The sequence below is a fragment of the Anas acuta genome, chromosome 2, assembly GCF_963932015.1.
Source record: "Anas acuta chromosome 2, bAnaAcu1.1, whole genome shotgun sequence".
Taxonomy (NCBI): Eukaryota; Metazoa; Chordata; class Aves; order Anseriformes; family Anatidae; genus Anas; species Anas acuta.
Genome location: NC_088980.1, coordinates 54,588,108 through 54,611,019, shown reverse-complemented (window position 1 = coordinate 54,611,019; position 22,912 = coordinate 54,588,108). Strand labels below are relative to the sequence as shown.

The 22,912-nt window shown below is 39.9% G+C and overlaps 1 protein-coding gene across 1 annotated transcript; it reads right to left on the bottom strand.

The window, feature by feature from the left end:
* Positions 1–5,868: 5,868 nt before the first annotated feature.
* Positions 5,869–22,243, bottom strand: IGFBP3 (insulin like growth factor binding protein 3). Its single transcript, XM_068674813.1, has 4 exons — positions 21,171–22,243; positions 17,174–17,400; positions 14,456–14,575; positions 5,869–8,181 (listed from the first exon to the last, which is right to left on the bottom strand). Exons 1-4 carry the CDS (start codon positions 21,559–21,561, stop codon positions 8,056–8,058), a joined length of 864 nt encoding a protein of 287 aa, XP_068530914.1. The 5' UTR covers positions 21,562–22,243; the 3' UTR covers positions 5,869–8,055.
* Positions 22,244–22,912: the final 669 nt, after the last annotated feature.

Sequence of the window (22,912 nt, the reverse complement as noted above, 5' to 3'; positions counted from 1 at the left end):
AAAAAAACTCCAGCAGTTTCTTGGCATGAGCTTTGGTTTTAAAATGAGAGAGGGAAGTTGCTTGCAGAAACAGTGAAGCTAAAGCATGGAAATCTCTTCTCTGAGTATTACATTTCAGTGGCACCACACTGTAGTTATTGAATGTGTTGGCAGTATTTATATGTCAGTGTTGATACTATTGGGGTCTAGTAAATACTCTTTAAACTGCCCCAGATTTGAAAGTATGGATATGCTACTGCATTGCATTGTAGAATGTGTTGAGATCTTCCCAGGAAAACATTGCAAAAGCTGTTGATGGCATTGACATTATAAATAATTACAAATGTAACCTCCCTATAATGAACTACAGTGGGACCCTGCTAAACTTCATTGTAAAACTATATTCACTACGTCAAAATGTTTGGCAATCACTGTATGAAAATAATGAAGAATCAACGAATTTAAGCAAAACCTGAGAATCCTTCCACAAAGCACACCCACAGCAATGAACAATGGTCATATGGCTTTGCTAGGGGAAAATGGTGAGGAAAGGAGGGAAAATTGTATACTCACAGCTGTAGCACACAAGAGCACTCTGACCCTATTCTGTTCTCACCCCATCAACTTTGTGTAGTGTTGATCTCTAAACAGCAGAAATTGGTTCTTTATGTTGGGATTTTAATATATAGAGGAAATGTTTATCGTATTAATAAATATTATTAGTACACTAATATATTTGCATATATTTGTATATTTATAGTATAGCAATCCAGTGGACAGCTACTTCTAATGTTTGCAGGGTGGCAGGTTCACATCCTAGCTGCAAGAAATTAGAGTTTTTAACAGGGAAAGGTTTTAGGAAACTGTTTCCTTTCCAGTTAAGCATCAGAAGTGAAAGCTGCCTTGTACAGCATTCAGGCATGACAGACCAGTTTCTTAGGGGAGTTTAGTTCCTTTTATCACACTGAAAGCAACAGGGAATGGGTGTCTCCTTATCTGCAATCTGGCCTTGTGTGACATCTTGCCAGGACTCACCAGGACAGATTTCTGTTGAGCTTCTCTAGGCTGGGCGGTCTGACTTGGGCCAGACTCTTCAGTATACTGGGATTAGGACTAATGCAAGCAGGCAAAGAAGGTAAATTACATCTCCCCTGTCAGAGTGCTGCCAGGAGCTTGGCCTACATTTAGACCATAGGTGCCATGCATTGTGATTTGTCCCAATTTTTATGATCAGCTTCAGTAATAGGATGAAAAAAAAAAAAAATCAAAAGTCTGTAAATTCTCTCTCTCTTTTTTTTTTTTTAATTATTATTTGTTTATTTATTTATCATTACTTTTTTTTTTTTTTCTGTTTGTGTTTTGGCATGTGTCATCCTGCCTCCAGCATGCGCCCAGTCACACTTGTGCTAGCAAGCTCAGCCTGGTAGGACTATGTGGGGAAACAGGGAAGGTGCTGCAGGATGTTCTGAGCAGTTCAGGTCACCTGGAGTGTACCTGGATTTGCAAAGGGAATATAATACTCTTTGTAATTTCAGCTCCCTGCCTTCACACCTTCTTGCACTACTCCTACCCAACCTGAAATAAATTAACTGGTGGGAAGGTATAAGGTAAGCATCTGTGTGTTTGGTTCATGTTATCTGAGAACACTACGTAGTTTGTGCTTTCTGCTGCCAAAACCCTGCCAGGTTTGTTGCAGCAGGGTTTGTTCCAGCCATGCCTCCTCCTGCCCCTGGCCTACTGCCAACTGGAAAATGCTCATAGCAAAGAAATGAGGTCAGTGCTCTCTGCACTTTATTTTCTACTCTCTTTTTTGAAGACAACCTATTTGGTTTTGGGCTCTGCTCATACTGAGTCTGTTCTGCTCACCATTTTGGGGTGCAGTGGAGACACATCTGTGTTGGTTAGCACTGGGAGGGGGTGGTGGGGAGAAAGACAGGTCCCGGGCTTTTTATTTACTAACATTTTATGTTTATACACTTCTTGGATGTTGCACTGAAAATCAGACAGGGACTCAGAATGCACAGGAAAGTGTGGTTTATGAACCTTATCCAGCACTTAATTGTGTTTGGCACATTTGCCTTCTTGAAGATTTGTGTAGATGGTATAGAGTGAATAGCACAGTAGCATGGTGGAGGAAAATAGAGGAATTCTCTTACTGATGTGTCACCACATATTATCAAGTCACATCTAAGTAAAGAGGTAGTGGGACAAAGAAGGGGTGGGTCTTACAGGAATGCAGCTAGTTAGTATTGTATTACCAGAAATTACAGCAGGAGTCCAGAGATACCAGCACTTGCTTTCTGATTAATGAAAACAGCTCTGATGATAGGTCTGTCAACAATAGCTTTATTTTATTTTCTCTCCTTTCCTCTTCCCTTGACCTGCACCAGGGTGCAAAATCTACCTGCAAGTATGCTACTGCAAGGGCCCAGGGAAAGGAGCAACATACTGCAGGACTGATGCAGGAACAAGCTTGTTCGTGAATGTAGAAATAGGGTCAAATGAACAAATCTAAATTTAGCCCATTCCAGATCTTGTGTGTTTCATTTTGCAAAACTTTCTGCTCTCCATTTGAGACTCAGTGGTAGATTATCACCTCTGAGTGGCAGTAGGGGTATCTCAGCAGAAGTGAGGGCACTCAGCAGAAGGCAAGGCTGTGCACATGCCTGGCTCCTTGCTGCTTTTTTATGAACCATGCTTCCCTGTAGGGAGGGTGCCTGGCCAGCAGGAACAGCTATTCTGGCAGAGCGCCCTGCTGCAGATGCCCAACATAGAACCTCCTGCACAGAATCTCCTCCAACTGCTGTTAAGCTAACAAAGAACAGTCCGTTTGTGCCTACACTGAGATTTTAATTGCATAATTATGCTGGTGATGATGTGTGATTATTTCTTTTTCTGTCACCGATGGTGCTTTGTAGTTTGATGATATATAGCTGTTGAGGTTGCTTGGGAAAGTATCTTTGTGAGGGATGTCTTTGGAGTCCAGGAGCAAATGCAAGCTATATCATAGTCTTCTTCTATATTTTCTCATGGTCTGCATCTTCTGTTTATTGCTGCTTCAGCAGCTGAGCTGTCACCATTTGGATCCAGCAAGGGACTAGAGAAAGAAGCATGCCACTGGTGCAGCTGAGGAAATATATGGCAAGATCTGAGGGCTGAAGGTTGCATGTGGCACCCCTGTGATAAAGTGATAATCAACTTTCAAGCTCAGTCAATTAGGTCTTTTTTACTGGGTGCAAGTTATGTGATATGTAGCAGACATAGGAAACATGCCTTCACCTTGAATATTCTCTGGGTGGCCTAAGCAGGCAAAAATAACCTCTGTTCTCCAATTGCAGGAAGTGAGAGAAATGTACCCTCAGCCTGGTACTTGTAACCAAACTTCTTCACTGCCCCACTTTTGGAAGCTCTTACTGCACATGGCTGTGGGAAGCAGTCCTCAATGACATTTTTTTCAGCTTGACAGATTTTTCTAGTGGAAATCTCAGCTGCTCTCTGTAGCAATAACTTTGCTGCCTTTATTTTTTTCCATCACCACTCATGGAGAAAGCAGTGGGGTGAAATTAGCTATGACAGAGAAAGGCTCTCAAGGAATTTGGATATGTCAGCAGAAGTGGAAAGCCAGGATACATACTACAGAAGGACAAGCATTCTGCAAGGATAAACTGAGATTTGCAACATTATCCTTTGCCTCTCCTAATACCTGGTCTCTGATTTTTTTTTTCCCCAGCTGTAACTTTCAACCTTGAAGTCATTTACATTTTTGAATATATAGGGCAAAAACAAAAGCAAAGGTTTATGTTTCTACAGCTGCAAAAGCTGAACTGGAAGAAATAATACAACATAAAATACAGAAAAAAAATAAAATGAGCTTCTGGTGAACAAGAAACCTGTGCTACTTACCATTTAGCTGGGAAATTTTCTTTTTAGCAGAGAAAGATGTAGTATTTTCTCAACTGATGTATTGTGTAATTCAAACGATCTCATGTGTTAGAACTGCAGACACTAACCTACCAAAACAAAAATTCTAAAATCCTTAAACAGAATGAATTCTGCATACTCACAGATGAAGATGTTACTGATACTGACGACAAAAAGCTTGCCCTTAGAATACACGAATATCCGTTATTGGATCTTATTTTTGGACTGTGCAGGAGAAAAAAAAAAAAAAAAGAAAAAGGAAAAAAAAGAAAAAAGGGGGGTCCTTTCTAAAGGCACAGCAGGGCCACATACTAAATAGCTACCCATATAAATATTTGATTTTGAATACTAATATGCATTGACACCCACAAAATTTTCTAAGCACTTTTCATAATTTAATTTGTATCGCTAATATGTAAAATCTCTGTGGAGTCATCCTTGATTACTCAGTTTTAGAGAGTATCTACAGATACCAAAAAATGATTTCCTAAAAGATTTGTAAAACCATTACTTTAATTAACGGCTCAGTTCAATAAAGAGTTATGGTGCTTTCCCCTGTGCACAAATAGCTACCATTATTCCCTGAAGAGCATGCATGCCATAAAGGTGGAAAAGAATATTCTGAGGTCAAAAGACTATAGCACAGTAGATCTACTAAAGGGAACTTTCTCAATCAGTTTGAAAGATAGTGTTTCTGCCTGCAGGCAGCTTTAACTTGCATTCTTGTCAATTAAAGGGATTTATGCAACTACTACTCTGGTTAAAACAAATACCACACAAATATGGGCTACGTAAGGCATCCATGTAGCATCTAGGGATGAAGTATTCTCAAAAAGAAATTGGCGAGTTTTGCAGTACATACATTAAGCTTTTGTAGTGCCCTCCTGTGCAAATATTTAACATGTCAATAATGTGAACTAAGTTACAAGAATTTTTGTGAGACTTCACAATGTTCACCTGGATTGCCTAAGATTCTTGAAAGAGCTTGTTAAGAAAAATGCTGTCAAATGTTTACTTGAAAAAAAAAAAAAAACAAAAACACACCACCTGAGCTGAAGGCAGCAAAGGCACCAAAACAGCAGGTATCTTTCTAATACTTAAGTTCCATTTGTCACTAAAACTGAAGTCCTCCACTCACTGTAGCGCTTAACAGGGAACATTTCTAATCTGCGTGTGCAAGGAGAGATCTTCTGAACTGGTACTGACCCATACATTTGCTTCATGCTGCACATATTCTGCTGCTTGAACGTAGCCCACAAATAATTTATTTGAATCGCAGTTTGAATGCGATAGCCACGAAAAAAATCTTTGAATGACATGCAGTTTGTCTGATGAATTGAGCCCTTGTCTTCATAGAAGTAGGTATGTTTAAAAAAAAAAAAGGAAAGAAAAAAAATCACTGCTGATCCTCTTAATTCTGTTTGTTTCTTACATGGGGAAATATAGTTAGTTTGCATTTCATACCAAGAATACCAGTTGCCAGGAACATCAGATGCACAAAGGAAGTGTCCATAACAGGGAGCTTCTGAATACGGAGGAGCTTTAAATCACAGGTAAGAAACATTTGCTATTTTTAAAGACATCTATTGAGAAGAAGCATGACAAACTAACTTAAGGACCAATACCAGACAACACGTCTTCCTTGATTTTTAATAAAGAGCTATAATTTTAATGAAAAACACAAATCAGAAATGCTGCCATAGCCTGTTAAAACATTTCTTGATTTCCCAAATGTAGTTTGGAAGGCAGCTGTCCACCTCCTTGGTGAGAGGTCATTTTCTTTTATGAAAAGGCTCATGAGATAGCGAAGGAAAAAAAATGTGAAATACTCATAACCTGCTTTTGTGACCCCGATGTTAGTTTTTGCATATTATGTGCCCAAATATATATATAAATATAAATGAAATATATAAATAATATATAATTTTATTCCCCATGTGAAACTATTTGAAATAAACTGGTGTACAATTAAAAAAAAAAGTCAGCATTTATTTATTTTAATTTGCCAACAAATATTTGCAGGCATTACATTTGCATTAGCAGTAAAAATATTGCAATAAATCTTCAACTCACAAAGCTTTCTGTAACTATCTGTCAGGAAGTCTGTATCAACCTGAACTAAGCACCACCTCACATACGCTTTTTCTTATTACTTTTAGGTTTAAAATTTCAGTTTTAACAATGTGAACCTATTTCATTAGATATAAATTAGGAATATGCACAGAATACACACAGGGCTACATTTCAGGGTAAGGCATTAAACGTTTGATTTATAGTGATCAGCCACCTCGATCCTGCAAGCTGCATATCCAAATCTTTCCACAATAAAATTTCAAGACATATGCCATTGCAGGAAATACAGGTGGCTGTAACTCACAGGGTGGGAGAGGAACAGGCTACTTGACTCCATGGTCTCCCCTCCATCAGCACAATCACTGTTTCCAATGGCTGGAAAGCTGCATGAGAGTACTGCTATCACTCTCCATCGAATTCCCAACCCAACAGGAAATTACAGTGTTGCTGGTTCTTTTTTCTACAGTGACATCAAACATTTATAGTGACACATATAAGAATATATTATATATTTATATAAATATATAAAATATTTATATAAAATATATAAATAAATACATATACAAAATATGGCATTACTTTCCAGAGAGATGTTACATTTCACAGGCCACCTTTCCTTATCCAGATTTCACTGTCATACAGAATTTGTCATGAAGTTCAATAAACAATCAGCCTAAAAAAAGTGCTGCCAAAGACTTCCTTATGTAACAGCATTACACTTATCTTCATATTAAAAGGACGTATCTTAGCAGACAATTTAAATATTTAAATCCTATGGATCTTATTTAATGCTTTGATGCAGGCAAATAATTTATACCAAAGTCAAAGGAAGCAACAATTGTGTGTAGCATAAATGAAGCACACAGGTCTCAACAATTGTGGAGGCCCACAATCCTCCCATCTTGTTCGCATTGTTTTAAACAAAAGATACTCATACAGAATGCATACTTTGGCAGAGTATATGAAGACCACATAGAATAGATACAGCTTTTAAAAATAAATAAGCAAATAGAAAGGCTGGTACTGTAATGGAAATTTTTTGTCCATGAATATTCTATGTTAGCATGAAGGAACAGGAAATTTAAGCTCTGTTGCACTAAATGAAGCAAAGGACAGATAGAAGAATGTTTTACAGAGAGCTTCAGTGCAACTGTTACTCATTCCAGTGGTATAATTCAGTGATGGGTACATTAAAAGTAAAATAATTAAAAAGAATTTAAAAGATTATCAGAGTATTTGTACCTACATCAAATAATGAAACTTAATCTCTTCTGGAAACACCTCCTTCACTCCACAAATTCATTTCTGTTACCTAGAACAGGTCAGTGTTTATGCATATGGATCTATACATATTTGTAAAGCATCCCATACGTTTACTTTTTCTTTGCATACAGACGTATACACTAGAATTATTGTGTAATATTTGGTATTCACATGTTACATTTAAATAAAGTTTATTTAAAAACAATTATATTACAGACTAACAGAATATTCATAATATATTTTACAGAAAAAATAGTCATGTATTTATTTTAGAAATATGTTTCTTAAAAAGTTCTTTGAGATTTTTATAAAACTTTTTACCCGTGAAGATTCCCATCAGACCTGTAAAAAAAAAAGCTTAACTTTAGCCTTTAAATCCTTGTGGGTTGTTTTTGTGTGTATGTGTGCGTTTTTGTTTTGCTTTAACAACTCTACAAGTTTACAATTTATAAATTATTTAAAATAAAAAACAGAATCTTTTGGGATCAAATTGGTCACAGGCCGTTCTTTAAAAAGTCAGTGGAGACTCCCTGAATCCATTCTGAAGTGCCTTGTGTTTTTCTTTCTCTCTGGGTATCAATAGTGCAGGTTGACAGGGGAATTCAGAGCTCCCTACATATTCTGTAGAAAGCCCAACATGTTTTAGTGGCAGGGTGCAGCTGCAGAGTCCATAGAGGCCTCTACTCCCCTAACCGCCACAGGAGGCAGTGCTCATAAACTCCTTGCGCAATGCAGTACATGGTGTTTGCCCAGCCCCACGAAGGCCTCTGCTCGGTCCAGCTGCCACACACAGATGCCAGAAGAGCTGGCATCCAGCCCTCATTTGCTTTCCAAGTTATAGCAGTGGACGTCTCCTTTTCCCTTGCCATCATATCCAGGAAGCGGTTGTCCATATTTATCCACGCACCAGCAATAACCTCTTTTTCGGCCTTTGGATGGACGACACTGAAACAGAATGGAGGACCTAATTAGCATAATTTTTGTTTTATTCCACTCTTAGCATTATACAGTAGGGATTCCTGTTTGTTTGATATCTGCACTGCTATATCCTAGCCACATATAGAATCAAACAGAAGATTTGATAGAAGACATTGCTTGAATTAAATTGAAGATTTAACACCACTACAAAGTATTACAATAAAAAGTAGTCTAATAGCCTGCCCATCAAGCACTTTGGATCTAATTATTCCATAATAAAACTGCTCTGAGAATTAGCAGAAAACAGCAGAATTAGGCAGCACAGTTTTTGTCTATTGAATACCAGGACTACTTAAAACAGCACAGACTGACGACTGAGACCCATCTTTGGAAAAGAAAGTCAACAGATTTGTTTTACACTAAAGCACAGGTCAAAGACAGCTCTTGCAGCAATAAACACCCTTGGTTTGCATCTGTTTGCTGGAAGAATTTCAATACTGTCATTGACATTTATTAACATATACATAATCCCTCTCTAATGTAGTTATCACTTCAATAACTGATAGGTGTACTAGAACTTTACATGTCTATTTTGCTATAAATGACTTTGCTTGTATATTAGTCTATGACCTACGTCAATGTTAGAAATCAGATGCTTATTGGAATTTGTTAACAAAAGTGACCAACCTGAAACTGTCATTAAACAAGCAAAGATGCAGAACTTCTTTAGAAATAGTAATGCAGTAAAAGTAGATTTTAAAAGTCTGTCATGTGCTAAGTAATGGTCTCTCCAATAAATGAAAAATGGTAAAAGCTAAACTAAAGGAGAAGAGATGCTGCAGGTTACGTTTGGTGGGTAATCCCGGTCACAGTTCAGCCTAACAGTATTGCTGGAACACTGCAAGGCTTTCACTCCCTCAAAAGGCACATGCCTCTGCAGCAGTTTTGCAATGGTCAACCTCCTTGCTAAGACATAGCCTCCAGTATGGCACAACAGAAGTTTCTGAGATTTGATGATGGAGGATTCACTGCAAATGCTAACAGAGAAGGTCATTTAGTCAGGACAGAAGGAATTCTGACTCCAAGAGAGTTTTTCAAAGATTAGCGTTTCATCTGTTGTTCCATCATGTGGAGGACGAACAGACTAGACACACTGAAGCCACATATGTTCCTCAATACTGTAAAAGCTATCATACAAACAAAATAAATGAGCTCTGAGTTGACATCAGAGCAATTCAGGTATTTCAGAAGTTTACACTGGGTACCAGCTGTGGCTTTGCCACCAGCTAGTTAAACTTTGCTACTATCACTCCATTGCATTGCTCTCCAGAGTTTCATACGTCTTACTGTCCCATGTCAATGGCCCATAAAGCTAAGTGTCTTTCCCAAGCACAGGTAAAGCCTAACATTTACTTGATGTTTCCTCATGTACATGTTGCACTAAGTGCCTGACCCTTTGATGTCTAGTTTAGGACCTCAGGTGAAAGGGCAATATGTCAGAAAGAAGTGTGAATATGGGCCACTCCTGGGACTGCCTGCAGCAGCAGGTTGGTCCCTGAGCCAATTAATTTGTGGCAGCAGAGATTAGTGTAGACAGTTCTCACTAGGAAGCTGTGAAAGAGAGATGAGAGCAGATCACACATTAGACACCAATCACTGAACATACTGTCTTGGCAGAAACCCAAGTTTCCAGCTTGCTTATTTTATTTGTAAATATATAAATAAATAACATTAATCACCATAACTGAAAATTAATCTAGCCTTGTGACATATTTTTGAGTAGGAAGTCTAATGAAGAAATAATACAATGCCTTCTCTTTGAATGTGCAGTCCTTCTGCATTAGCTGTATGGAAATGAATGGCAATCCTGCCAGTGGGATGACAAAATTAACTTAAAGAATATCAGCTTTTATAGGAGAGGGTGAAGAATTTCAAGCCTACTGAGAGGACAGCTACATTAATAATTTGCTAAACTACATGATTAGGTTGTGTTTGAATTCTAGTCACTCGGTCAGTTGTTTTCCTGCATCAAATCTTTAAATATAAAAGCAATGTAAATTTTAGAATCATTTATTGTTTCAAAATCCGGACTAGTACTTGTATGTGCTCTTCACGATTCCTGCGAATGCCTATTTTAAGTTCACCAACACCAAGAGGATGTGTTTCTTAATTTTTGGTGGTAAGTGGACTGGATTCTACCTTAAGTGGTATTCACGTTTAGCACACTAAATCCTTCATGCTCAGTTTTGAGTAATTCATAAACAGTTGCTTTTGCATGATTTACGTTTTACAGATAAGGAAAATGAGGCAGCAGTTATGGAGTTGTTTTTCCCAAGAGTAGAGGCACAGATGGGGCCTGAATTAGAGCACGGGGTTTCTGGCTATTGGCCTGTTTTTCCGGTCATGAAACTACACTTCTACTAATAATAGTAACACAGCCTCCCCTTTTAGAAGTACTATATGAAGTATGTTACACAACTCTGACTGATTCATAGGCTTGCATCAGTGTCAAAACAAATGATCAATTAAAGTTATCGTGTGTTGTTGGTGGTTTTGATTGCATTTTACAGTTGCATAATCAATTTTTGGAATTAACTATAGTACAGTCTGCAGAAACTAATGGCTATTTTTTCCCAAACAGGTTGTCTAGAAGAAATAAAAAATGAAACCCTTGGATTATTTGGGCTAGAGCTTTACAGCTAAAATGTCACTCTGAAGAAACAAGAAAAATTACCTCTTGCAGTCTGTTATTTTGTACTACCTGATCATCCATACTGTCAATACTAAAGTGCTTCTGATTCAAAAGTGATGTTTTTTACCCTGAAACAGCTAGCTTGCATTCCATACTGAAATATTGGGCAATTCATATGGAAAAAGAGTTTAGATAAAAGTATTCACTCTTCCGAATTTTGCACTGCACACAAATTTCAAGGCTTTTCTGTATGACTTCAGAAGTCCAAAAAGCTGGAAAACTGCCCAAGCGGTGCAGTCAATAATTACTTCTGATAGAAGTACCAGCTGCCAGGCCCATGCCACCTGCCCCTCTCCCCTCCACAAAGAAGTGCCACAGAGGCATTTGTGGGGCACAGCAAAGCATATGGTATCCTGCTGAATTCCTGATCAGCTCAGAGGTCTCCATGGAGCTACAACCATGGTCTCCTGAAGCAGAGTGCAGACAGCCTTGACATACACCTCAGGCCATTCTGGCTCTTGCCAAGCCCAGTTGTTTTCAGTGGAACAATGCCAGCTCACATTTAGGAATATCTGGTTCTGGTATACAAATATGGGGCAATAATTATAATTTCATCAAAACTTTTTTCGCATGCCTGAGGCAAAACCATGCCTGTATTAACCTAGTTCATGTAACTATACCTATATATACACCATACTTGAATAGTGTAAGCTAATGTGTGTGATTTATTAAGATAAAGAAATCTAATTTTTATAATGTTTGATTTTAATAAAGTTTATATATAAACACAAGGTCTGAAGTTATTTTCATGTTATACCTTGACAGATGAATTTAAGTTCTTGAAATTGTTGCACATATGCAAATTACTCCCTACAGTTACTTCTGAAAAATCTCTAGATGTCCACAAATATCAAGAAAAATAATTGCTTTCAACTTGACTGCAAGAGCAGGTGACCAGGAAGGCAGAATATACTAAAACACAAAGTACCTCCTGAATGAGTTTTCATGGTTTCCAGAGTAATCATAATTTATCAGATTCCTACCATCATACCTCTATATACATGAACATCCTAGGCAGTGCTTTTAGCATTCATTTCCAGAATTAAAAATGCTCAAAATGCTCCTTTTTTGCAATGGATTTACTGTTTCCTAACATTTTTTTTTTCCGAATTTTGTTGTCATGACAAAATTGAATTACAGATTGAACGAATAATAGCAAAGAAGGAAATTAATACACCTGCAATTCCCAAAATCAGGCCTTCATTTTGATCCTCCAAAAAGAAAAAAAAAACAAACAACAAATGATATTGCTGTACTGTCTTGCAGAGAGAGGATTCAATCTGACCAGGACTCATTCACTTATAAAATGGATGCTTCTTTTTTTTCTAGGAGATAATTATACAAAGGTAACTCAAATACATTATTTTTGTCTTACATTTTCTAAGTGTGAGAAGCAGCCTCTCTCTGTAAGCCCTATCTGTGAAGGCTTGTGTCAGGGGTTGATTAAGATTCATTTTAAGGAAGAGCACACAAACTACATTACACATATTGTATTTACTGATATGGACTCAATTTTCAGGCATCTCTTACAAGATTCTGAGCTGTCCCAAACTATCATGAAACTACTTGGAGCAGTGCAAATTGGTACAGTGCTTGCCAAGACTGGCCAAGTATGAAAGTGCTCCTTCAACATCTGTTTTCTGACCAGAGGGGCTGTTGCACATAGCATATCAACCTTTTCTAAAGCAGCTTGAAAGTTTCCAGATAACATGGAGACTACATGCTGTGCAGAAGCTTGTCTTTGCTCTGTACCAACATCTTACTTTAGTAAATGAACTTCCAGGAATTAAGACTAGAAAAGAGTATCCATAAAAAGACAATCCATATTTTTCCCCCTCCATATTTTTTTTTTTCTGCCTCAGTTAGAGAACCATGACTGCACAGTGAGGCACTTTAGTATGTGCTCACTGTGGATCTGATTTACCATATATACACACTAGGGACAGTGTGCAAACCAGCGCATTTTTGCTGACAAAGCTAAAACTTTGAAGTCTAAAGACAGATGAGAGGAACATCTACTGAACAAAGTAAATACCAATCTGTGGTCTTCTGTAATACCTAGAGGAGGGTAAGTACTGCAAGATGCTTGCATATCTTCAGTGCAGTTACATGACATGCTGTTCTGAAGCAGCTAAGCAAATACTTCTATGGCACAGCCACAAAACAGTCCTTGCCTTGCTCCACAGAGTAGTTCACACAGCAGTCTGTGGCATTTCCTGAATGAATGCAGACTGGTATTTGAGCCCTGCTGTCTGCTAATTTACATGCAGTGAGACATGAATTGACAGTAGGTTCTCAAAACTAAAGAAAAAGAAACTCACCCTGCTTGGGAGTTACCACCACCTGCCTGGGAAAAGCTTGGAAGTAATACAAATTTGGCAGTGTGCAGCCAAGGTCAGAACACTGGAAACCTCACCCCTATTTCAAACAGCCTACCTGACACTGCCAGCTCATTGCAGAGCTCCAGGGAATACCTGAAAGGTTAAGACTGTTTCTAAGAAAGCTGGAAGCCAAACAATGGGGAGATACCACTCTTAAAATAAGGTTGCCTCTTCTGAGGTTGGTCTCTCACTTCTAACTAACGAACTATTATGCAGTAACGCATTAAGTCAGCCACTCTTGGTTACCAGACATAAAGAGGCTGACTTCTGTAAACCCAAATGTGAAAAACAAGATAGTCCACAAACAAAATCTGTCCTTACAGAGTTTGCCTTGAAGGAAATCTGAAGGACTTTTTTGAATTCTGAAAATTTTGGAACTATAACAAGAAATACATTTGGAGACAGGTCACTACCTAAACAATGGTATTAGATGAAATGTGCATACAAAGAAAAAATGTTATGTCTTGCAATTCTGCAAGTTCTTGAATAAGCTTCAAGGGTAGTACCAAATGGAAAATGCTGCTTTAGAGCGTGAATGTATTGCATACATGTATATACCTTCCACTTAGGTCTGCATTTGCAAAGAGAGGAAAAAAAAAAAGAGGAGGAAAATCAGAGTGGGCTGAGGAGCCAACCTTGCTACAGAATAACTACTAGATGTATAACTTCCATGATAACATGACCTGGATTTTGGAAATGATCTGTGTAGTGCATAAAGGACAGACACATGCCTTTCTCAAATTGCTTTTTGTAATATAAACCAACACAGTTCTTCTAGGAACTTTCAAGCATCTATTTACAATTCAAAGCATTGATCTATTGCAGTCATATGGCAACTGCAACATTTAGCTCTGTGGGTTATTACAGAGGCATTGCTTTTTTTAAACTGAAGGGCATTAGTATCTAGGACACTGGCCAACCTGTGTGTGATTAAGTTGGAAGTTTCTCAAATTAATCTGCTGTCATAACCAACAGAAAATAAAAACATTATCCCCATTTGACAAAGTTCAACAGTGTCAGATCAGGACCTAAAATTGGGATTAAACTAGCTTCTTTTTAAAGTGATATATAAAATGATATATAGTGCGCTTTGCTGGCAAGATCCTTCCAACAGCAACACAGAATAAGTGAAATGTATTCACTGAAATGCTCAAGACACTGTACTTACTTGCTTTTTCTTGTAGAACCCTTTCTTGTCACAATTTGGAATATGGAAACCCCTGGGACTCAAGACATTCAGGATCTTTAGGTGATTTAAAGTGTCTTCCATTTCTCTACGACAAGGACCCTGTTAGTGAGCACATTTGAAAAAACATATATGAAATTTCATTTACAAATCCTGTTCTTCACAGAAGAGTTAATAAATCTGCAAAGGGTAAGAATCACAAAAACAAAACTATTAAAAGAAATGTCAAAAAGCAAAACAATCACAGATGAAATTCTGACATTATTCAAGACAAAACTGATTTCTAAGCACTGAAGGTCCTATGCCATGCTTGCAATCAGACTAACAGTTCCAGCTGAAATTACAGCTGTAAGGAAGACTTGACCATTATGTAAATCAGTCATATATAACATATATTGTGAAAAGCTGATCCTCACCAAGTGGGAAAAGAAAGCAGACAATTGAGAACAAACTGCTTTGTAAATCTTCACTGACGTCATTTTATTTCTGTGATTCTGCTAGATTTAAAGACTTGAATGCAATGGATTAAATTGAAAACACGCAGTTTGGCATACTGTATATGCCTTTATAAATATATTGCAACTTTGGACAACAATTCCAAATTTCAGCTGGACCAAATGTATGCACCCATGCAAATGAATGGTTGCACACAGCATTTTCGGTAGATAAGTACATAACTTTTTGCACCAGTTTCTCCATATGCAAAAGGAAGACAATGGTGTAGCGTGGATTAGCTCTAATACAATGACATAAAAACTTCCAGAACCACTTCTAAAAGCATGTCTCAAACACCAAACTAATTGTTTCTCATTGCAGGCCTTTAGGGTACAGTATAAAATGTTACCAGAACAATTTTACAGCCAGAAATCCAGGAGTAGAAGAGTTCAAGTTTTGCCAGAGGCCAAGAAGGCAGCCAGTATCAGCAGAAGGATCAGAATTCAAGAATCACAGCCTCTACATACTCTGTGTTTAGCTACATGCTGCTCTGAGCACATTACTGACTCAATTCACTAGCCTGATTCTTCAATAGACGCCCCCAAAAAAATATTTTTCACAGTTGCAGGGGTTTAAAACATTTAAGTTGTTCTATCAAAAAAAAGACCCACTAGTACAATTCTTAATTAGTGAAGTAATGATATTACTACTTGCAAGCATAAATGTTAAGTTTGTTGATATGAAGTGCCTTTCATGTGAGTGTCTGAAAGCATACAGATTCCACAGCTCTGCTGAAGTTTAAGAATTAAATTTTTGGTAAGCAAAGATCTTCCTTGCTGCTTTCATACATTTTTGTTCAGTATCAATCTCACAAGCTCTAAACAAGCTATTTAAATTGGTGCTCTTATTGGCAACTCCTTAAATAAATGGTTCAGACACCAACTGCAAATAACACACACAAAGATTTTTTGAGTTAGTTTTAGAGTTAGTTTTGAGTTAGGCCTACAAAAAGAGCAACAGCCTTTTTTAACTATTATCTTGAAGCAGGTTTCAAAAGTAAAAGGATGAATATCAAAGCTAAGATGTAGACATAGGCATAATGGCATTTGCTTGCAGAGGTACCTGCCTCAAATGGACCTGGTTCTGGTTCCAGTTCCTACAGATACAAGCAGGTTTAGTAAATCAGTGTGCCTTTACACACAGGCACATCATGTACGTACATCATGTACGTGAAACATTTATCCTAGTTAAGGTCAGAACCCTATTTCCTCAGAGCTACAAATGCTCATTATTTTACTGGAAGAGGTTTCTTTCAAGTTTTTGGGAAGAAGGCATGCTAAAACTTGGATACTTAAGTGTTTTTACTAGACAGCTGGACATCAATGACAAACTGAACAAACAACTGTGTTAACTTGGAGGCCACACACTCTTCAGACACAGCTTTCCACCTCACAGGTTTCAAAACCTTCTCTTGCAGGTAGGAAGCCTTGTCCGGTTTCAACACAACTGTTTTGATGAGATGCCAAAATATATCCATCCATATTTTTAAGTCAGCTGGCACAGGCACAAGGATAACCACCATGCCAGCAGCCAAGAAATGCACAAACAGGAATTATTGTCCCATCAGATTCACCACATTCTGGCTGCCCTGCAAATACTCTTTCTACTGGGCACAGTAAGCTGGAAGCAATAGCAGCTTGTGTGCTGTGAGCCATTACATTTATTCAGCAGCACTAAACAACTACTGCAAGTGGAGGTGGTGTTCAGCACGTCATAGAAATAATGACTTGAGACTTAGTTTCAGCTGAAGCTAAGTCATCTCCCTTGATTTGCTTCATGGAGTATGAACACAATACCACCATACTGAACGTCAAACGTCTTCCTTTTTTCCATTGTTTTGCAACCCAATAATGCTGTTTGCAACCAAGTTTACCAAATAATGACACTACTAAACATGTCACAGAAAACACTCATAGAAACATGTGGAAACAAGATTTTTTGCCAAGAGCTGACACAGTGAAAATTACATTAAAATCAATGTAAACACCAGTGCATTAGGCCTCTGTGTCTTCTGAACATGATCTGTTTGGTCAGCTGCTTATCTGCATTTGCAGATCCAACAGTTGTATTGGCCAAACGGCCAGAATACCCTAAATAGGTACAACAATAACCATTTTTATTTATCTTGTCAAATGCAGAACATGCACATACACACACAGGCACATACATGCAGCAAAATCTCTTAGCTTTTACAAAAGCACTTACATATTCAGTTTCTTGTTTGGATTCGGAAGAGAAATTCAGTGTATCGGTACTCTGTGAATCATATTCCACTTTATAGCGTTGTGTATTTTTGGCTTGCTCTTTCCTGATGATATCTATTTTGATGTGCGGTGGATGCAATTTCAAATCTGGCACCCTGTGGGAGTTTGGGATGGCCTGATTTTCTATGCTACTGGTACTCCTGTCTTCTTCTGAATCACTGGAATTTCCTATGAAAAGAACAAATTCAGTGAAGAAACAAAGTTAGTCAACCGCCAGCTGAGTCCGGAAGGGCAACAGACCACTAGACTACTCTACATCTTTAGTTTTTCCTGTACAAAAATCTTATATAAAAACACGAGCAATTCAGTACTCTGCATGCATCAGGAAGTCTATAGGCTATGTGTAAAGAACTGCAGTGAATTTTCTAACTGAAAAATCCCTTCAATCCTAGTGAGCCTTTCAAGTATACCATTCCACCACCTGTGCTAGGTGCCTATGAATGTACACCCTGCCTTGCTAATCACTTGAAAAGTATTTACGTTCACTTCATTTCAAACTATTTGCAAACCACTACCGCCCAAGTTTCTCACTCCTCATTTTTTTTTTTTTTTTTTTGCTGGTTTCCCTTCCCGGCAGGAGGAGGCAGGTCTGCCAGGTGTGGAGCCCTGCCAGCACCTGGCCCTGAGTCAGAGCTCTGTTAGCAGCCTGACCAACATGGGTCGTGCAGAGCATTCAAATCATGTACTTCTGACCCAGAACAGATTTAAACAACTTAAATTTAATACAGCTAACACGAGTATGTTATTGGATGGAGAGCAACTCTTCATCTTCCCCAAGAGAGTAAATTAAAAAAAAAGCGTTAATAAAAAATTCTACCATGCTGAGTTTGATGGTTCTAATTAACTATTTTTAACACTGTTTTTCTCACTTAGTTTTATTCCACATACATAACAGGAAAGAAAAAGAAAATAGCACATTTTCATTCCTCTACTATTAAATTCAAAAATATTTCTAGTTGTATAAAATATATTTTGGGGGTAGTGGATAAAAAAATTACCATTCATTCTGTAGTGGTGTCACAGGACAAACATCTACTTTCATTATGAGTTTCAAAAATATTTTTTCATTAAACTATCATCCACAAAACTACAGGAGAAACCTACAGGAAACTACAGGATTATTTTTTCCAAAATACTGCATAAGCCCAGCGTTCCTGTACCTTCTGAGGTATTTGTCTACACAGCATTTCTCTCTTAGAAGACTCTTGCAATGTAACTGTAACTGGCTGCATTTCCTCCATGGAATTTTTCAAGTCTGGATACTCCTGCTACTGTCAGCTAAGTCCCACTAGTTGCTGCATTTTGGTGCCTTGGCTGCTGGCCACTTTTTTTCCTCTCTTTTTTTTTTTTTTTCTTTTTCCCTTTAAGGAAATCACATTGTGAGCACACAATGATAACTGATGTGCAAGAAGCATCCTGAAAATCTGTATTAAAATTATACTTGACGGCTCACTGGAAAACCACAAAAGCCAAGAAATTTAGTGCTAAAACTGAAAGCCCATGTTCACATAGCTCATTTGAGTCTCGTTATTTCAACACATACAGTATCCTGGCACTGGCCATACACAGGAACTGAGGAGGAAAACAAGGAGGAGGCGGCGGGATCAGAGTTAACATCTTGGTACTGGTGGTTTTAGTGTAGCCACTGCTGGCAATGAACATAATTGACCGGGAAAATCCAACTCCCAGTGCAAATGGATTAAGGAAGTTCAAGTCTTAAGTCTAAATTTCCTGGCTTTTGTGGGTTTAACTCAGACTCTCAGCAGTATTTGAACATATTTTTGGTGGTTTAATGTCCTGTTTTTAAACAGTGGTATTTTTTTTCCACATTCTCAGTGAATTTTGCAATAAATGACAATAAAATGTTATAAACCTAAATCTTCTAGATATAAGTACTGTGACTACTGTGTTTTCTCGTCTGTCCATTTTTAAGTTTACCTACTATAAAAAAAGTAGAAAGTATTCTTAATGTGCATTAAGTAATCAGCATGCTGATCATTTCACAGTTTGTATAGACCACCACATATTGACAGAATTTCTTACACTTGAATTCAGAATGGTCATAACGCCACACTTTAAATGGTAAAGCATATTCCATTAACTCAGTTCTACAAAAGTTGGTGCCATGGTACCTCTACATCCTGTTGTAATGGAAACAGAACCGCTACAAAAGTTGCTTCTTCTCTTTCAATAACAGATTAGAAGGTTTGTATATGAACAGTAATACTTCAGACTTTTGTGTGCCAAAACCTGAATTGTAAAGTCAGTGGCCTACTTTAGTTGGCATTAAGAAGTTCCTGCAATACACACCATCCATACTGATTTCTAGCAATTTCTAGCAAAGACCAAAAGTGTAGCACATAATGCAGGACAAAGCTACATGAAAGGGAGGTGTGATCCTGCTCAGGGAGGGAGGGCACCATGCCACAACCTTAGTTCCCAAGCATCGGATTTAGAGCTGAAACTGGAGCATTACCCACGAGGAGGCAGGTACTATGTGTACACACAGGTTCAGCATAATACTTCTTTTTTGCACCTTGAATTTTCAACCTTCATGCCTTGAATGTGAGCTGTAGAGACCTACTTTGCACTTTTTAAGCAATCAAAGCTCCTACTGACTTCAAAACAGGAATTCTTCCTGCGCCAAGAATGCAAAAACAGGAACTCAGCATTCTGACTATTTAGCCTGAAAATGGAAATATTTTCATCAGGGAACCAACATTCAGCTCTGTCTTTCCCCTCCTCTAACAGTCATTGTTAAAAGCACTGCCCCTCCATGAAACACTGCCAAGTCTCACGTATCGAGGAGACTCCCTCCGTTTTCAATTCATTTGAAGGATGAATAGTCAAAGCCAAGTTCATGTGATGAAGGAGGCTGTTCCATGTTCCAATGAGATTTAAAACTTCAGTGAGTACCTCTGAACTCTCGCTCATTTAAAGTATGAACAGCCTGGGAACAGCACATAAATAATTATAATAAGGCATCTCTTAGTCTCATAGCAGCCAGTTAACTGGAACACTGGTGCCACTTCCTCAGCTAAGGAAAGGCCAGCCAAAGAGTCCCTGTAACCTAGCAGAAAAACTCCTGGCTTTTTAAAAATGCAAACAGTGGAAAGCCTTTTGACACACTTTTCTATTAAATAAATGTTAACATACTTGCTGTTGGCTAACAAACAGTTTAATGAAATGTTTGCACAGGGCTGAGTTTTCTTGATCCGAATCCCAATTTTTCCTGCCTCTAAAGTTTCCAAATATGCATGCTAACAGAACTTTTTCCAGCTGTCCCTTCCTCTTCAAACCAAACAGAACCTGCTCGGTGAATGTCTCATTTACAAGATATGTAAAAGGTACGGGAAAGCTTTCGTTTGTCTGAAGGTTTATTTGCAATTCAGGGAAAAACAACATCCTCTTAAACACTGCTGTGCAAATGCTTTGTTCTGAACAACCAAGGGCCAGGAAAACATAACTTTTTTTTTTTTTTTTTTTTTTTTTTTTTAAATTCCTGGTCTTATCACTGCCCTGATGTAATCACGCTGCAGCACAAGAGCTAGCCCACACTCTCTAGTTTCCTCGCACCCTCTTTCCAGGAACACCAGGCACAAATCGCAAGGATTTCACTGTCTCCTCTTCAACGGGGCAGACCCACGAACCCAAGCGAGGAGCACACACCGCCTTCCCTCCCCCAAACTGCTTTCAGAAAGAGCAACTTCGCCTCTTTCGCGAAGGATTACTTCACAGCACCAGGGGTGAAGATAAAGAATAAATAAATAACGATAGTAAGAGACACAAGAGGTTCACCTCCCTTTCCCTTTGGGGTAAAATAAATTAAAAAAAGAGCATCCCTCCTTCAAAAGCGACCCCAGCCCTGGCTGCCCGACCTCCCCAGCGCGCCTGGTTACTTTGTAACTTCCCGAAGAAAGAATGAAGCAGCCGCTTACCTTCAGCCAGCGGCCCGGGCAGCACGAAGGCCCGCAGCTTGCCGTCCCCCGTGGCGTTGGTGCAGAGCCCGCGGCCCTCCAGCAGCGCCTGCAGCGGCCGCGCCTCCTCCCGCTGCGGCTGGCAGCTGAGGCCGGCGCCGCAGCGCTCCGTGTAGATCCCGCAGGGCTGCCCCAGGCGCAGGGCGCAGGTGAGGCAGCAGCCGCAGCCGGGCTCCCGCACCCGCTCGGCGCAGTCGGGCTGCAGGGGCTTGCACTGCTGCAGCGCCCGCGCATCGCAGGGCTCGCAGCGGACCACCGGCCCCGCCAGCGCCAGCGCGGCCGCCGCCCGACGGCCTAGCAGCGCCAGCGCCGCCGCCGCCACTGCCCACAGCACGCCGGGCCGCGGCACCATGGCAACCGGGGCCGCCGGGAGGCGCCCCCGCGCAGCTCGGCCCGGGGGGAGCGCCCCGGGCTGCGCCGCTCACGGGACTCGGGGCGGCAGCGCCGGCCGCCGCTCCTCGCCCGGAGCTGCGGGGCAGGTAAAGGCAGCGGCCTCTCGCAGCACGGCCGGCGCGAGGGGAAGAAGCGGTGCCCGCAGCGCGCTCGCACCGGCCCCTCTCTCTCTTCAGCCGCCGGCCTTTGGTAGCATAAAGGTGATAGAAGAACTCGCCGGCAACAAAGGCAACTTTTCCTTCCTATCCCCCCCCTGCGCCCTGCAGAGCGCCTCAACCACTTGGCTTGAAACTAACGTTGATGGCTTTTCTTTTTTTTTTTTTTTTTTCCACACACAACACTGAAAAAAAAAAAAAAAAAACACTTCCAAAAGTAAAAAAAAAAAAAAAAAAATGATAAAAGAAAAATAATAAAATAATCAAAATAATAATAATAAAAAAGCCCAGACGGTCTGAAGAAAACTTGTTTCAAAAATGCTTAGAAAAAAAAAATAAAAAAAAAATTAAAAAAAGCAAGGGTGAGAGGACTAAGAAAAAAAAATAAAAATAAAGCGAACACGGCTCCCTTCTTTTTTATTCTCTTTGTTGGCTGCTTCCCGCCTCCGCTCCCCGCGACTCTGCGCCCATCTGTCCGGCGGCGCTGCCCGGCCCTGCCATATATCGGCACGGCCGCCCCCCGCCCCGCCCCGCCCCGCTCCGCTCCGCTCCCTGCCGCCCCGCCGAGGCCGCGCAGCGCCCCGCGGCGGCAGTGCGGGGGCTCGGCGCGGACCCGCGGCGGTCACAGGGGGCTGGGGGCTGGGGAGGGGCCCGCGGCGGTCCCTGGGGTTTATGGGCACTTCTTAGTGAGGGGCGTTTCGTGGTTTTTTTTTTGTTGTTTAGGGGATAAGTGCTGTGTATGTGCTTGTGTCCCCGTGGCACCGGGAGGGGATGTACGAGCAAAGCTCCCGGGCAGTGCCCTTTTTTGGGCTCCTTTCTTCAATCCTGCCTGCTTCGGGGCTGAAAGCCTTCCCTCACACACACGCTTGCACAGATGTTACTCTCTGGCACCCTGTGCTCTCTGGCACACGATCACTCGGTACACGTGGTGATCCAGGCCCGTGGATGCAGCTCCCCCATCTTCCTAAAGCGTTCTCTGAGCTCTTTAAAACTTTTCCCTCAGTCCGCGAGAAAATGCTTTCCATTGCAACATCCTCATAAGTCTGTGGGGAAAAAAAAAAAAAAAAAAGCAAAAAACAAGCCCTACAGTCGATTTTGCAAACTGCATGTGTTTTCGCTCTGTAGCCAGTGCAAACTCTGCCCCCACTCTGCTTG

Coding starts and splice junctions, on each gene's coding strand:
- IGFBP3 (XM_068674813.1), bottom strand. CDS start 21,561: ATGGTGCCGCGGCCCGGCGTGCTGTGGGCAGTGGCGGCGGCGGCGCTG. Junction 17,401..21,170: donor GCCCGGGCCGCTGGCTGAAG/GTAAGCGGCTGC, acceptor TTCTTTTCATAG/GAAATTCCAGTGATTCAGAA. Junction 14,576..17,173: donor CCAAACAAGAAACTGAATAT/GTAAGTGCTTTT, acceptor GCTCACTAACAG/GGTCCTTGTCGTAGAGAAAT.